Source organism: Polyodon spathula, chromosome 2 (genome assembly GCF_017654505.1).
Source record: "Polyodon spathula isolate WHYD16114869_AA chromosome 2, ASM1765450v1, whole genome shotgun sequence".
Classification (NCBI taxonomy): Eukaryota; Metazoa; Chordata; class Actinopteri; order Acipenseriformes; family Polyodontidae; genus Polyodon; species Polyodon spathula.
The window spans coordinates 9,696,860-9,714,984 of NC_054535.1; the positions used below are offsets into that span (position 1 = coordinate 9,696,860).

The window sequence follows — 18,125 nt, forward strand, 5'->3', positions numbered from 1 at the left end:
CATGACTAGGGTTTGAGACCCCTAATCTAGGTGGTTCAGACGTATTGCAGAAGCCATAGCTAATCCAGCGAGTTTCTCTAGTGCTGCCAGCATCAGGAATAGTGTGGTGAGTACAATGTGTCTCCGGATTTCGAATACAAAATACGGTCACCTAACGTTACAGGATGTCCTTTCAGCAGGTAAACAGCAAATTCAGAGTGTTATTCAAAAGAAACGTTTGACCGTTTGTACTGCATTGTAGGATTTGTAGTTCCCTAAGTGATGACGTCACTGAGCTGTGTTTGTTGGTGCTGTGAGCGAAGATGGCGGATACGGTGGGAGGAGGGATGGAAGAGAGAAAAGAGACGGAGACTGAGGACAAGGAGAAAGAAAAACAAAAACCAACACAGACTATTAAGACAGTGTTGGGGAAACTGAGCAGCACCCCTGCGATCACTGAAACTCTGGGCTTTTATGAGAGGAACGTAAACCAGGAGAGGAAAAGAAGCCTGTCAGGTAGACTGAGCACATACACTCAGAGAAACTGATACAGGTGCTACAAAGGCCTTTGCCATACCAAAAAAAAAACACAATACAACTTTTTTTTTTTTTTTTTTTTAAAGTTCGGTTACCTTTCTTATGCGTATGCATTTTCTAACTACGTTAAACGTATTGAAAAGTACGTGGTGTTAACCTCGGCGTTAGGTACACTGTTTTCTGTTCTCTTTTGCTTGTTGTCTCAAATCAAGAACTATGATCGGCACAAACGTATAACATTATAATATTTACATGTTTGAAATCAGAGAAAGGTCATTTGTCACACGTGAGTCTTCACAACTTTAGCCGACATTCATGCGCAGCTTTTCTGTTTTGGCAGAATTGGACTTGAATAGTCAGACAACTATTAAAACTGTCATTAGACAGATTATTGGTGTTTAACTTTAAGCACCGTACTGTGCTTTCTGTGATTATCATATCAACAAAGGTAACGTTTAGAGGCTATCGTGCTAATATAAGTAAACCTTGTTCTGTTAAGTGGGTCATTCTACAAATTTGGTGGCAAATGCTGTCACTTACCTTTTACAGTAATTAAATTCAGATAAAGGTGGCAAATAATCACGTAATACCAAAATACTTAGTTTAATTAAGGTCTTTACGAATATTCACATTATTTTCTACTCTTTTAGCTGCAAAAGTTTAAGTTTTTACATTTCAAAGTCAGTGAGAGCATGAAAATTGGCCATCACTCATTATGAGCAGAGGTGTTATGACATTTTTCTATTGTAAAAAAAAATATTTTGATAGTTTTTAAAGCTTGGTTGTAAACATGTGTATTTACATATTTGTTTAGATATGTGTAGAAGTAGTAGTCTTAAATAATTATTTAAATATGTTTAATTAAAATGTGTCACTCAATTTAACTTCAGTGGCGTTACCACAATGGAAATTCTCCATTACAATGAAATAAAAAGGCCTCAAGAAGTCCTTACTGTTGCAAAAGGTCATTGGATGCAGGGCTTGCACTTCCTTGCACTTTTCCATAAATTTGATGAACTATATGGTTATTTTGTGTGTCACACTTTAAAAGCATCAGTGGTGTTACCTCCTTTTATTGCTGGGAAGATTGCAAATTCAGCAAAAATTTCAAATACACTTAATACTTCACTGGTACATAAAGGGTTGATGAACTTTTTTTCCGGGAGGCTATGGTCTCCATCTTGGAAAATCTCTCATTCCTCAAATTTGTCAGTGGTGTTACCATCAATGGTGTTACCGGTCTTGCTGGTAACACCATTGACATTGGGGAAGATCATTCTTTTTTTAGACATTTATCTAGCTCCTAAACAAATGTTCACCATAAAAAGTATTTATTTATTTATTTATTTAGCATTTATTATAGCACCTTTAACCAAGGTGCTTTACAAGTTTTTAGAATTTGTACAATCTGAAAAAAATGGGTGAAGAAAGAGGGTAAGGTTATTGGGGTAAGGTGAGGAGATTAATACAAAAGCAAGAGCCAGAGGCTAGGTTAGGATCAGGCAGGCAAGGTCATAACAGGAGGTGGGGGGCCAGGAGTAAGGGTAGGATGGGCTAGAGAAAAAATAGGAGTTTTAAGGGAGGAGCAAAAACTGCGTAGAGTGGGTGACTGTTTTATGTTGAGTGGGAGTTTATTCCAGTGAAGGGGGCAAGAAAAGTGAAGGAACGTAAACGGGATTGGGCACAGGGTGAGGGTGGGACAGAGAGGGACAGTAGTGATTGGGAGCATAAGGGATGAGGAGGAATATAATAGGAAATTAGTTCAGCCAGATATGGTGGGGCATGGCTATGGAGAGATTTATGTACTAGTGTAAGGAATTTAAACAGGCAGCAGTGGTAAACAGGGAGCCAATGTAGCTGGAGGAAGAGAGGGGAAGTGTGGAAGGAGTGGGGGAGGTTAAATATAATACAGGCAGCAGCATTTTGAATTTGTTGAAGTGGTGTAAAGGCATAACCAAGCTAGGTGAAAATGAGAGAATGGACCAGGAGTTTGGTAGTGGAGAAGTAGATGGAGGGGTATATTTTGCGGATGTTGAATAGGTGAAAACGGCAGGTGCGTGTTATGGCCGAGAAAGGGTCAGAAAGGGAGAGGGTGGAATTGAATATGACCCAGAGGTTACGAGCAGAGAGGGTTGGAATGAGGGATAAGGGGGGGGGTGATGAAATGGTGAGGCAGGGTGTTGGAGACGAGGGTGAGGGGAAGAAAAGGATTTCAGTTTTTGATGGGTTGATGAGGAGGTAACGGCACGTCATACAGGATTGGATAGCGACCAGGTCAGTAAAAGAGGGGAATGAAAAGAAAACCTGGGTGTCATCAGCAAAGAAATGGTGGGGGAAGTTAAATGAGGAAATGATAGCTTCTAGGGGTGAGGTGTACAGGGAGATAGTAAGGGTCTGAGAACTGAGCCTTGGGGGACATCAACAGTCAGGGGGGAGTGGGGGGCGGTGAAGTGAGGTTATTGAAGGCAAAGGCAGAGGTGCATGAAGAAAGATATAACTGTAGCCAGGCAAGGGGTGTGCCAGAGATGCCCAGGCTGGAAAGAGTGTAGAGGAGGACAGGGTGGTTGACAGTGTCAAAAGCAGAGGAAAGATCGAGATGAATGAGGATAGAGGAAAGTCCAGCATGGAAGGAGTTGGCCACATGGTTCTATTATATATTATCATTACTGTATTGCAATATCATTACCATATCTTATCACATGACTTGTCAAGTATGACAAAAGTGCAGCAGAGAAACAAAAAAGATAGAGGCACAGTTGTTCCTTTAGAAAATGTATTCAAAATATTTAAAACGATAGAATTGTTAGAGTAAAACATCTTAATTGATCATTTTTAATGTATTTTAAACTAATGTCAGCTTTCAAAATTTGATATTTCTTAACGGTTCATAAATTAATGAAGTTTGTTGATACAACAATGTGTCAATGTCATGGTGTTACACTGTGTCAGTGGTGTTACTGCACGGAGGATTGATGTTCTGGTAACAAGAATGCTACCACCGAAATAGTCATCATTTCAGCATGCCTACTTGCAACATTATTTGAAAGACAACATGTTAAGGACATACTTAGGCAAGTTTGATGAAACATATTCAATTATTGTTTAAATTAGAGGAAAAATGGGCCAGCTCAGATCGGTAAATAGCATACAATGCAATTTTACACGTTTTTTTTTTTTTTTTTTTTTTTTTTAAAAGACATAATTACAAAAATCTTCTTTTAGAATTGTTAGAAGACATTCCTTTCCTAAACATGTTGAGCAAAAAAAAAATTAACAAATAAGTTTGTGGTTAACCAATATTTGCATTTAAGGTATGAGTAACACCACTGACAAAAGAGCAGCTTAACCACTATTTATTAAAAATATTGAAATAACTGAAATTCATTAAGCTCTAAAATTAGTTGTACAAGAAAGATAAGATGTTCACAAATGCATTACACAACTTTTTCTTAATGAATGGTGAGTTTCATTTCCAAGAAATTTTCAGATCCAATAGCCACCGCATTTGTAGAATGACCCAAGTGTTAGTGTCAGACTTTCACTTTGGCTCTGAAATGTTTAGAAATGCTTTGTCAAGTTGTAACCCTCAATTAAAGAACAAACTTGTTTTAACCTTGAACAATGAACACTGTTTACTTTTTTTAATTAGATGAGGGTTTTCAGTATAAACTTTATTGCTTTATTGCTTCTGTCGGGGGGTTTCAGCTAAAGTACCCTTTACAATTTTTCCTCTACTGGTACCACAGTTGCAATAAAAGACAGAATAATCTGATTAAAAATTGTTTTCCTGTTTATTTTGTATATAATTTTCACAACAGTTTGAGACTGACAAACTGCAGGTTTAGACAGAATACCAAACAGTAGGGGTAATTCTTAAAACTTACTTGCATGTCTTTGGATGCAACAAGTTAAATACAGTATTTAGGAAATACTAGTATTAACTTTTTATTTGGTAAAGTTATTATAAAAGTCTGCATTGTAAATGTTTATCACGTTACCATTACTTACCATCTCAGCATGTCCGTGCCATTTAAAATGTTTTAATATCAAAAACATCAACCTCAAGATAAAACTATAATAATGAACAATGATAATTTATTTATTTTTTTTTTAAAACCCAGCTAAAGGGACTCAACTTTCTGGCGCGTTGCACTTTTTCAGTAGACTTGTGTTTTTTCTTCCTTTGTTTTCTTTTGCAAGAAATGTATCCATTTCAAACACTGAAAACAAATTCAACCAGAAGCTATTGCTAAATACAGCCGTGCCTAATAAATAAAACAAAAACCGTCAAAGGTATGAGTATTGTGATTTATTATTTGTTTACAGGAGCATGTTTAGTTAGCACTTGCAGAATTAGACTTGAACAAAGTGTTAAAACTACTGTCTGTAGCTAATGTATCATGTTTGAACTGGTCACTCACGCATGCGCACTTACTGACACAGATTATTGGTGTTCATTTAAGCACCGTACAGTGCTTTCTGTGATTTCTTACATCAACAAAGATAATGTAGCTCCTTCCACACTGGCATGCTCTACCCGATCGGAACCCGGGGTCATGCAGGTTTGCTACTAGGAATGTGCTTTTGGTAATTTTTTATGAATGTTTAAATGCTATGCAATGTTAGCATTAAACCATATCTACACACACACACACTCTTTATATTACATTCTGATGTATCCTCACAGCCCTGGTTACTATTTTCTAAGCAAAGAAACCCTAAATAAGCAAATAACGTTTTAACATTGAAAGACTTAACTACAAAGTAAAAAAATAAATAAAATAAAAGCACATACCCACCAAAGTATATATTGAAATGTTTATATTTCAATGTCTACTTCAATCAAACAATTGTAATTACAGTTGTCAGGGGAAATAAAACTATAAACATATTCAACACATTTTCGGATAGTATAATGTTTTTAGAATAGCTTGTTTCTTAAAGGTTCATTTAACAAAAATCTGTTCTGTGAAGTGTCCGTGTCAAAGAGTGTCACTTTGGTTCTGAAATGTTTAGAAGTGCAATCATAACCAATATTTCACCTCTACCACAAATGGTTCATGATGTAAAGCCATTTTGGCATATGTACAAAAGCCTGCACACATTCATACATATTATTTGCAGGCATAGACAAAAGAGAGATTTTTTGTTGCTACAGTAAATGACTGATGCTGCATTTACATTTTGCATTTGATTGTGTATTGCATAGTAAATGCATAGCCCAATTACATTTAAACTGCATTTATTCAGGTAGGATCATTTCTCAATTTAGAAGTGAGTAGTTTTCCGAGATTTACGATTATGCTGTATTTACAGTATAATCGTAAATCTCGAAAAACTACTCACTTCTAAATCTTTTGTAGTCATTTTTGTATTACTCTAGTATAAATACATGTTAATTTGGATTCATATGTTGTTTTTTTCTGACTTTATGTGAACGAAAAGACACACATTTGCCCGTTTTCCCATTGGAAATAGTGATATTTTGAACACTGTCCTGGTCACAAAAACAAAGTTTGTGGGGAATAATAGCCATTTTCTATACTTTTGAGGCATAAGCAATTAGGAAATAACACTTACTACCCAGGAACATAAAATAAATAAAAAATTGTGACATGGTGTAATCAAATCAACCCCTAACTATTCCCACTGAAGAAGCATTCCAGCAAGGGAAGCTTGTATAAGGCAATGTGCCTACATCTAAAGGCATCCTTCACTTAGGCCTCGTACACACACAGCCTAAATGCGGTTATAAATTCACTTTTTGTCTTATTACCGTTTAAGTACACCCAAAGTTTGGTTGCAAAAGGCAGTGACAACCACACTAGTTAATCCTGTTTGGAAACAAGTAGCAAGTTCTGTTAATTCAGTTCAGTTAGTTAATGCATACTCCCAATAATACTAAAAGAAAAGTTATTTACAAGCCGCTAACCAAAATCATGCAACAGTCTGTTAACACAGGGGTTGTACCGACAGACTGGAAAATTGCAAACGTAATACCAATCTACAAAAAGGGAGACAAAACTGAACCAGGTAACTACAGACCAATAAGCCTGACTTCTATTATATGGAAACTATAATAAGATCCAAAATGGAAAATTAACTATATGGTGACATTATCCTGGGAGACAGTCAGCATGGTTTTAGGAAAGGGAGATCGTGTCTAACTAACCTGCTTGATTTTTTTGAGGATGCAACATCGACAATGGATAATTGCAAAGCATATAACATGGTTTATATAGACTTCCTGAAAGCTTTTGACAAAGTCCTGCATAAATGATTAATTCTCAAACTGAACACAGTAGGGATTCAAGGAAATGCATGACATGGATTAGGGATTGGTTAACATGTAGAAAAAAGAAATACTGATTAGAAGAGAAAGCTCAAAATGGAGCGAGGAAACCAGTGGAGTACCACAGGGATCAGTATTAGGATCTTCTCCTGTTCCTAATCTACATTAATGACTTAGATTCTGGTATGTAAGCAAACTTGTTAAATTTGCAGACGACACAAAAATAGGAGGAGTGGCAAACACTGTTGTATCCGCAAAGGTCATTCAAAATGATCTAGACAGCATTCAGAACTGGGAAGACACATGGCAAATGACATTTAATAGAGAAAAGTGTAAGGTACTGCACTCGGTTAATAAAAATGTGCATTATAAATACCGTATGGTAGATACTGAAATTGAAGAAGGAATCTATGAGAAATGAGTTTGTTACTGTCTTCATCTAGACACGTGGGGAAACTGTAAAAAAGACCAACAAAATGCTCGGATATATAGTGAAACGTGTTGAATTGAAATCAAGGGAAGTAATGTTAAAACTGTACAATGCATTAGTAAGACCTCATCTAGAATAGTGTGTTCAGTTCTGTCACCTCGCTACAAAAAGGACATTGCTGCTGTAGGAAGAGTGCAGAGAAGAGCGACCAAAATTATTCCGGTTTAAAAGACATGTCCTGTGTCGACAGGCTAAAGAATTTAATCTTTTTAGTCTTGAACAAAAAAAACTACACGGCGATCTGAATCAAAAATTCACTAGAAAGGTATTGACAATGTTGACCCAAGGGACTTTTTCGGCCTGAAAAAAGAAACAAGGACCAGGGGTCACAAATGGAGATTAGATAAAGGGGCATTCAAAATAGAAAATAGGCGCTTTTTTACACAGAGAATTGTGGGAGTCTGAAACCAACTTCCCAGTAATGTTGTTGAAGCTGACACCCTGGGATCCTTCAAGAAGCTGCTTGATGAGATTCTCTGATCAATAAGCTACTAACAACTGAATGAGCAAGATGGACCCAGAAGTGATTAGCAGGGGGGTTTTAGCTTATTATATGAGTGTCTGTAGAAACTGGACATACCAAGGGTTACACTCTGACATTAAGTAAAACCTAAATTTACCCAACTAGAAAGCAAAACAAAAGTAGAAAAAACACACACATATTTGTCTTATATATGTACTAAATGCATAATAACTTTAATAGCTATACAGGTAATATACTACATTGGACCAAATTCATAAATGGCAAAATGAAAAATGAACCAATAATGTAAATAAATAAAATAAAGGGTAACACTAACAACAGCAAAGTCTGATGCAATATTGTAAGCATAACACAGTAACCTACACTAAACAATTGGACAAGGTATTATCCTTATACACATTATTCTATTTATATCCAGGGCAAATTTAACATAACTAACATCTATTGAAAACTAAACAAGCAAAACTGGAATGTCATATACTTCATATTCTTCATATCCATGTGAAGACGCTCGTAATTCGGGGGATATTCTCCTTCTGTCTAATTGTGTTGCTGATTGTGAAATGGGTCATATGGAGGTCATGAGTTCCACCAGTATAAAGAGTAGGGATGGGAATTTTAAATGTTTAAATGTATAAACGTTTAAACATAAAATGGTTAAACATTTAATAATATGCTAGACGTATAACTGGTCTTTTGACATGTCCCCAAACGCATATTTTTTTAATGCATTCATTTTAGTAATTTATCAGCAGTAGTCCGAGTATCAGACTGCTCTAGTGCCACAGTAAGGGCGGATATTATAAAAAGGAAGGGTTTTGGCAATTGCCTCCAAGTAGCTTTTCTAATTGGTGCAATCCGCTCTCCAAGTAGCTTTTCTAATTGGTGCAATCCGCTCTCCAAGTAGCTTTTCTAATTGGTGCAATCCGCTCTCCAAGTAGCTTTTCTAATTGGTGCAATCCGATCTCCAAGTAGCTTTTCTAATTGGTGCAATCCGATCTCCAAGTAGCTTTTCCAATTGGTGCAATTCAATCTGGTGCTTCATTGGTGCACTGTGTGTGTATTCCTATAGTAGGCGTGGTATGGTTTGTTTTTTATTTAAAATGACAACTCTAAACAAAGGAAGCCACTTTTGGAAGTATTTTGAGAAACGAGAAAACCGTGCCATGTAAATAATTGTGCCAAACAAAATTGCTGTACCACAAAAACACAAATTCAGTGCTTCACAATTTGAAATGAAAACATTCAGAATTATTGTGGATGGAGCTACTGATGGCAATAAAAAGCAAACATCCATAACAATATTTGCTATAGAGTGAGCCGAACAGGGCGTGATCACATTATCCCCTATGAGGACAGTGCATGTGAATTGTGAATGCAGCAGTTTTGAAATCGATGTAAGGTTATCCCAATACTGTGCCGACCCATAAAACAATAACAGCGAGGCTGAAGAAACTTAAATAAAATTGTATTAAAATGTTATTTGCTTATTTAAGGTTTTTTTGCTTAAAAATACTAAGCAGGGCTTTCGGTGTGTGTGTGTGTGTGTGTGTGAGCACATCCCTAATAAAGAGAATAAACTTTGAGTTAATGTCTGTTTGGTACCCAGCTGTAACCCTTGGAGTAGTGGTTCTCAGTCCTGGTCCTGTGGACCCCCTGTGTGTGCTGGTTTTCATTCCAACCGACCTCTCATTTACTTAACTAGACCCTTAATTGAACTGATAATTTGCTTAATTAGACCTTTTTACTTGTTTTCAGCTCTTAAACAGTTGCAGTTCAAGTTACTTATCAAATGTTATAGCTAACATGAAATCTGCAACTGTTTAAGAGCTGAAAACAATTAAAAGGTCTAATTAAGCAAATTATCAGTTCAATTAAGGGACTAGTTAAGTAACTGAGTGCTGGGCTGGAATGAAAACCAGCAAACACAGGGGGTCCCTGAGGACCAAGGTTGAGAACCACTGCCTTAGAGTAAACTCCAGGGGGTCTGCAAACAACTCCTAAAATTCAGTTACGCAGTTCTTGCAAAACCCCATTTCTACACAATCACACGTTGTGCTACTGCTATACTAAACATTGGTTGTGTTCTTAACCAGGTGACATATATTAATATTATCTACATGCCTGAATTTTACCCAAAATGGGTAATTGACTTTTATTAACGCCCACACAAATAAATTAATATAATGATTATAGCATCGTAGCGGAAGTTTCGGTGGTAATTGACTTTTCGAAATGATTACACCTTACTTTTATGACAACTTGCACATTGTGTAATACTTTCGTGTAAACAGTTTTAGCCAGCATCATTAAAAAAAAAAAAAAAAAAAAAAAAAAATCTACATCTACATTCACGTAAATGCATATCTTTCAAATCTGTGCTCATTCTTCACTGTTCAGGGAAAAAAATTGAATCTGGCTGTCTTTTTGCACCGCAAAAAAGTAACTCCATTGAAGAATATTCCTAACTTTGTTGGAATGACTAAATTAAAAACCCATTAAAACCACAGTTTTAGTACTTTTCATTTTCAACAATATAAAATATGTGCTACAGTGTTAGCAGGGATATAGGAATACAGACCTGTCTATATTTCCTACATTTTTAGAGAGGTTAGCTGCATATAGTAACAAAAGTTAATGTGAAACAAAAAATAGGCTATATTTGTTGCTTGACTTGTGAACTGTACTGTAGTGTGAATGATCGATTTCAGCTCCATGTTGTTATATGGGTTTATTCAGCCAGGTTTAATACCTCGCAAGACTACATGCCAAAAGGAAATTCTGTTAGCACTACTACTGGAAATAATGTGTACGATCTGTTCTTTACGCTGTCAAATTTAACCAAAATGCTATAAATCCTATCGACTGTGTGCCACCAATCCTATTTAATTTACACATCTCAGCCCACCAGAAGTGGTATGTGACATCCTGTACGCTCTCCAGTTGTTTTTTAATTTTTCAGATTGCTTCCCACCCACCTCGTCTTTGTATTCCAGTGTTTTTTATATGTACATCGAGCCAAGTTTGTGTCTCGGTGAGTGCAGTAAATTACATTTAGAAATTGATATGTTAGTTTGCTACATGATGGTGCAGGAACCAGCACGTATTTATGTTTACTGGATCCGAGGATGACCCAAGCCCCAGTGCATACTTATTTAAACCTGCAAAATTGAAATGCCAATTATCTACAAAGTAATCAGAATGTGAAAAAAATGTAAACAAAAGAAACTTTGTTGTCGCCAACTTTCAATGTGCAAAATGACAACATTCCTGTGACCTGGTACATTATGTACATTGAAAAAGGTTAGGAACCACTGCCTTAGAGTATATTACTGGGGATGCTTTGTTTTTGTTTACAACATTTCTGCTTTCAATAGTGGATGTGTTTACTAATATTTACAATTTCTGGAGAGCTACACATGCTGATTTATCTTTCAGATGGACCGATCTTTTTCTTCACTCTCAGGGTTGGAGTCATTCCAGGACTGTTTCATATTTTCATATCTGGTGCTTTTGTAATAGTGCTCCAGTCTGAGAGCTGACACAAATGTTTTATTTCCACCCAAGGCCATGGTTTGATTTTAATTGGAGCTTTTCATTTCATTTTTTTATAAATTAATTTGTCAGCACATATTTTGTAAGTCCCATATAAAATGTACTTGTAGTACCAGTATACCAAAAAAAAAAAATTGGTAAAATGAAAATTGTACTTCTAAAAATAAAGCTGTACATACCTCCAGGAACAGACAACTGTTTCAGAAAAAGCATTTGTCATTTGAAGTGATTTGGTGTTTAATGAAAGTGTTGACTCTGTTGTATGTACTGTGTTGGGAACATTAACAATGAAAACAACAATCCTGCATAATTCAGACTAATTCAAACATTAATTTTGTGTTTGTAACATGTTAATTGTCTTTTTTTTTTTAAATGCAGATCTTTCGTTACTGAGGTTCATAAGTGCTGAGCTGACAAGGGGATACTTTCTGGAACACAATGAAGCCAAGTACACAGAACGGAGAGAAAGAGTTTACACGTGTATGCGGATACCTAGAGAACTAGAGAAGGTATGTCATTGCTGGTTATCAGTTTATTATTAGTATAGTGTCTTAATATGAAGCCATGTTGAACATGATTTATATTGGTCCCCATGTTATAGACCAGGTATACAAATTGAATTCATAATAGAATAACAACAAAGTTTTTGCATAAAAGTAAATTGCTTTGCACTCTAATAAATCACTAAAAATAACTGTATAGAGCCAAGAAGTGCCTCAATGTCTGCTTTATTAACATCAGTAAAGACAGTAATATGTTTTTGTAGAAAAGTTACACTTGGACCCAACCCTCATTGATTGATTAATGACTGATTTCACGTGTGTATACGCTATTTTATATGTTTATATAAGCTGCAATTACAAAATCTATTTCTGAGATGTACCGTATCTTGATTATTGTAACTGTAAATTTTATAAAGTAAATAGAGCAAACTATTTAATTCTAAAGTGTAATACTGGCTCCAGGGGTCAGCTAATTTTGCTTCCCCAGCGCATCAGCACACACAATGGCTGTGATGCTGGCTCCGGGGATCAGCCAAAGTGCGATCTCCCCAGCGCACCACAGCATGACAACCGTCTGGATTGAGCTAAGTAGGGTACGTCTCTGGTGGGCATCTTCCATTCTTGGTGTTGCGTCGACTAGCCCACGACACCTGAAGAGGGCTCGATGGTGATTCTGGTGTCCCAGCATCACCACCCCCTCTGTCCCCAACTCAACTCAACCAAGCTTATTTACCTGTACATCAGCATTTCCTTCTTTCTATTGTGTTTGAGCTCCCCAGCCAGTTGCTGCACCTCTCTGCTGCTTCAGATAAGTTCTTCACTGTGCGACGCAACTCTTGGCCACTGAATCCGATGTCTCTGAGAAACCGGGTTGTAGAGTGTGCCACTAGTCCTCGACAACCCGTCTCGTCCTCGCTGTTCCACTTCAGCAGCTAGTTGAGCATACCACAGTTTTTTCCTCTCATAAGCCTCATCTACAGCATCCTCCCATGGCACTGTTAACTCTACCAGATGAACAAGGCGTGCTGACCCAGACCACAAGACAATGTCTGGTCGAAGGTTAGTGATGGCAATCTCAGGTGGAAAAATAAGCCATTGACCAACATCTGCCAGCATCTTCCAGTCTCTAGCAGCTTCTAGTTGTCCTGGGCAAGGCTTGGTTTTAACGCCTTTTCTTGGAAGTTGCTCTGCTGGGCGGAGGAATGTTGTGTCTAATTTTTTTGATGGAACTAGTGGCAACTTATTGGTCATGTTACGCTTGTCTTCCAATGCTAAGGCCAAACATCGCCGCACCTGGTCTTGACACCAAGTAAACCGTCCTTGGCTAAGACCGACCTTACATCCTGTCAAAATGTGCCTTAATGTTGCAGGTGATGAAAACAAAGGACATGAAGGATCTTCTTCTACCCAGAGGTTTAGGCTCTGTGGTGATGGGAGAACATCATATGTTAACCTGATGATATTATCCATAGGTCTTGCCAGCCGATCTTGTTTCTTCCACACTCTCCCATCTCATTCATTCTCCCTGCTTGGCCTGGGAAACAGCCTTTACGCACCTCATCCTGTCCTGCTTTTGCACCTCATTGACTACCAGCTTCCTCCGTTGAGCTGGGGCTCCTTTGTGCCATATAGGAGGAGCTGAACTGAGACCAAGACCCCGTCTTCAATGCTGAACTTGTCCCATGATATCACCGATTTGAAGGGCAGCCTTTGCATCTTCCACGGCTTTCTTTGCCACCCATTTTTTTCCAGTTTTCAACACAGGTGCTGCTTCCCTTACGCATTTGTCACGTGACTCCACTAATGTAATTTCCAGTCGAACCTTGGCGCACTTAAACTTCTCGGTTAGAGTGGAGGCTAGTAGCTGCAGTATTCCTTTACCATAAAGTCTCACTCTGCTGAGGCAGCATGGAACTCCCAACCATTTCCTGATGTATGAACAGATTAAAGCTTCCAGCTTCTATACTGTTGTCAAAGAAACTTCGTACACAGTTAGTGGCCACAGCAGTCTCGACAGTAGACCAATCTGAAAGCACCAGAGTCTGTTTGCCTGGTAAAGCGCTGGTGTCTATGCTCTTCAATCCTTCCACTGCTTGTTGTCTAACTTGTCCCACACAAACTGTGTCTTTTAGCTCCCCGTCGCACCATCTCCCAAGACTTTTCACTGGCTTCTCAGACACTGTTGGTATTGCCTCACTATTAATGTAGAACATTTTATATACTACTTTACCTTTAATTATAGAGATGCTTCTTGATTTAGTGGGCTTGAATTGTATTCATGCCCATTCAATGTTATTGGTTAATTTGCCCAATAACCAATTAGTGCAGGCTATTGTTGTAGTCATGGTTGTCATGCCATCCATGCATGCTCGAATTGGTGGTAGTCGCATTTCAGAAGCCAAGCGCTCTCCTCCCACTACCCATTTTGATGCCCTAATAATTACTTCCATTGCCATGGTAAAAGCCAGTGGAGAAATAGTGCATCCTGCCATTATTCCAACTTATAGGTAGTGCCATGTAGTGCTAAATTCTAAAGTTGAAAAACGAAATTGCAAATCTCCAAAGCAGGCTTTCATTAAATTTTGATTATTAATATCGGTACACTGAAAAAATCAAATGCTGGCCAAAGAAGTTCATGTGGCACTGAACCATATGCATTAGCTAAATCCAGGAATGTCACATGGAGCTCAGAGATCTGTGTTTACTGTGTCCCACTCAGTTTTCTCACAAGCTCTTGGCCATTTAACTCCATGCTTGTGCCCGCTGAGGTTCTTTCTCTCTTCTGTTTTGTCTGATGGGGTCCACAAGGATATTTAGGTTCATCACTAGCTGTATCCATGCAAGTCCTCCTCACATCTATAACAGGGGTGCTGATATCCTGCGAACTGTGGTTTGCTTCCTATCACTGAATTTCATTCCTCTGATTTGACTGACTTTCATTCTCCCTTGATGAATCTTAAAACCCCTGACAGTTGTTGCCTTGCTCCAGCTGCAGACACAAACCTGGAGTTCCATGTCTTTGCTAACTGCAGATCTTGAACTAGTCTTTTGTGACGTACTCTCCATTCTCATATCCGTTTCCTTTCCTAAGTCGTTAACCGTATTGTCCAATGTTGAGTCCTCTTCAGCCCCTGCTGTTGCAGACTCTAGAGGTGTTTTTCTCTTTAATTTCTTAGAATTCTTGGGCGGGTGTCTCCAGCATCCTGTAAACACAGAGCTGGCGATTGCCGACAAGGGTAGCTAACCGTTGCCAGCCCCAATGGGATCGCTGTCCTCCTGTGAGCTGTCTGGATAAATAGATTACATAGAATTAAATAATGGCAGGAAAAATATAAAGTACAGTTTAAGCACCCAAACATTAAAAGCTGGTAATTACCATTTTGCTGAGATTAAACTTTGCCATTTTACTTTTAATTATGGACCTATATATGTCTGTTAAATAATATAGGTATTTGTCCCAACACTATATTCAATATACTACAGTATGTCCCAGTAAGTTTTTATATTCTTTATGAGCTAGGATTTAGAGTTAAATAAAAAGTAAAACAAATCTGTGTGCTGTTCCTAAGTAATGTACTGTAAAACTGAACAGATTTAGGAATAAATCCAGTTTGAATTTAGGTTGCATTATGTAGCCGTTACGAATAGCTAAACTTATTTAGGTAGTTGGATAATTTTGTGTAATTAACGCGGCTGGCTTCTGCTGGAGCAGTAAGGTGCCACATGGCTTTGCAATCTGCAGTTCCAGTATTGGGTTCACTGCACTGAAAACCACACAAAGCAACTGTGGAATGGAGAGCAAGGGTGCAAATGCAAGACAAGGCAGGGTTTTTTGTGCTTCAGTTAATACTGGAAGTAGAGAAGCCTTGCTGCTGAAATGGGTACAGTACCCTTGTATTTACTCCTTCAGTACCTGTAGTGGTAAGTTGATCCTCCTCACTGTCTACTTTAACCTTCACCACCCTGGTAAATACACTACTGTATTTGACTGCCAGGTACAAACCAGGATTGTGTGTTGTTTTTTTTTTTTAAACCAAATCTGAAGTGCATGGTTTATAAAAGATTAAAATAATGGATGATAATGAGTGATTTTGCGTATGTTACAAAGTGTTTTGTTTTTAGGATATTGTTGTGTATTAAAAGAAAAACACTATCTTTCTCAAAACGATTTGGATTATTATTATTATTATTATTATTATTATTATTATTATTATTGCAGGTTATTGAAAAACATAATGAAAACATTGAGGCCTGGTTAAATTGATATTTAAGGGCTGCAGGACCTGTGTTTTTTCTTTTTGACACCAGCAGAGGGAGCCATTACCCATAGCTAACGCATTGGTATCATCTGCACTTTTAAGAGTGTGTTTTTTTTTTTAGAGCCATAGAAAGAAATAATGATTTATTGATATCATGGGCTGCAACGGCAGGCATAGCATGGTTAATGGGTCTGTTCAGACCATTTATATTTGTTGCAATACAAGATAGATTGTACGATTTAATAAATGTGTAATTGATTGATAATTTTAATAAATTATTGGGCGTGCTCATCCCTAATTGTGTGGATAAAATCTTTTTCGCATTTCAATAAATAAAACAATTATCCAAACTCTTACATTTTGATAAAAACATCGGACCATTGAAAAGAAAATTGAGGTGCTGTTTTTATGCGTTGTGCCAATATTGTGCAAGTAACTCAGTGTCTACTTGGATAACAAATTGTATATAGCAAAATAAAATATTAGTATGGAAGCGGGTTATATTTAGAATTTCACAGGCAAAAGAATTGTAAAAATTACCCTTTACAATGCTGGCAGTGGAAAATGTGACAAAAGAAAACACTAGAACAACTTATGTTTTACATTTAAGCCCTTTTATTACATATCCTGTAACTATGGGACCGCAGAGATCAGAATAATGTTTAAGTACTGAATTTAATCGTTAGCAGAATAAACATAATTTTCCCTGGCAATGAAAAACAAGTCCCCACTAATGCAGTTACCTATGTATTTATAGTTGATTTGATTGTCATCTGATCATAAATATAATTAGCAGTTGGTTTATATAGGTTTTTAAAGAAACGTGTAGTACAAAATCCCCATCTCTCCATGGTAATTAGTCATATACAGGGTTAAGCCTAAGAAAAGTGTGTCACATACAGCAACGAGTAGCTTTAACTGTGGCAGCCCAACGGGCAAGTTATTTTTAGACCTAATGTAAGATATTGCAACCATAATTAATCCTTTGCCTTAGGTTTAGCAGCAGTATGAATGCATTGAAGTAGGGTTGGGACAGTATTGAAAATCTCTGAAATGATAATTGCAGGATAAAAATTAATTGCAATTATTGTGGTGTTTGCTCATTTAGATTCCACTGGTTATACAAATATAAAATACAGTAGTCCCTCGCTAAACTGAGGACAGGTTACCTGGGATAATTAAGTGTCTGGTTTTAAAAAAAAAACAAAAAAAAACAAAAAAACATGCACATTTATACTGCTCAATATATCTTACATGTATTTCCCTTTTCGCTAAAATACAATATCTGTGTTGTTCTTTGTACACATTACATAAAGAATCACTGTACAGTATACAAATAGTAAAATCAAATGAATACCCAGTGCATTTTTTTCTTTAGCCTATAAGCTACTGTAAATAACGATAACACACAAAATAAATCATACCTTCTACATATTACTGTAGAATTCAGAAAGAGTAAAATATTAAGTTGAAACAAAACTTAACACACCTTTTTTTTTTTTACCCAACTACTTAATAGTACACAAAACAGTTGCCACATTAACAAGCTGTGATAACATTCAGTACTTCGATATATCTATACCTATATATATATATATATATATATATATATATATATATATATATATATATATATATATATACAGCTCTGGAAAAAATTAAGAGACCACTGCAAATTTTTCTTAAATCAGCATCTCTACATGTATGGCAGCCATTCCATTCCAGTGTCTGTTGAATTCCAACACAGGCACACCTCATTCTACTGAATGAGGTACTGATTAGGGGATCACCTGAACCAAATCTTATTTAACGAGGAAAAGTATAAAAACCACTCCTGTGGTCATCACTATCCTCTTGCAATAGGACCAGCTGGATGGCAAAACAGTGCTAGTAGTACCTCAAAAGTAATTGGAATCAAAAAATAACTATTGACCATGCCCAAAGAGTTGAAAAGGAAAGTTTTGAGTGAGGAAAAGAAGGGTTCAATTCTGGCTTTACTGGCAGAGGGATACAGTGAGCGTCGGGT

At 37.1% G+C, this 18,125-nt stretch overlaps 1 protein-coding gene across 1 annotated transcript in view; it reads left to right on the top strand.

Annotated features, from left to right (window-relative positions):
- The first annotated feature begins 271 nt into the window (after positions 1 to 271).
- LOC121329872 (transmembrane anterior posterior transformation protein 1 homolog) overlaps positions 272 to 18,125 on the top strand; it is a 54,299-nt gene continuing 36,445 nt past the window's right edge. The window contains exons 1-2 of the mRNA XM_041275842.1: positions 272 to 495; positions 11,716 to 11,846. Coding sequence (XP_041131776.1) covers positions 303 to 495; positions 11,716 to 11,846 — 324 coding nt within the window. The 5' untranslated portion in view covers positions 272 to 302. The remainder of the gene's footprint in view (positions 496 to 11,715; positions 11,847 to 18,125) is intronic.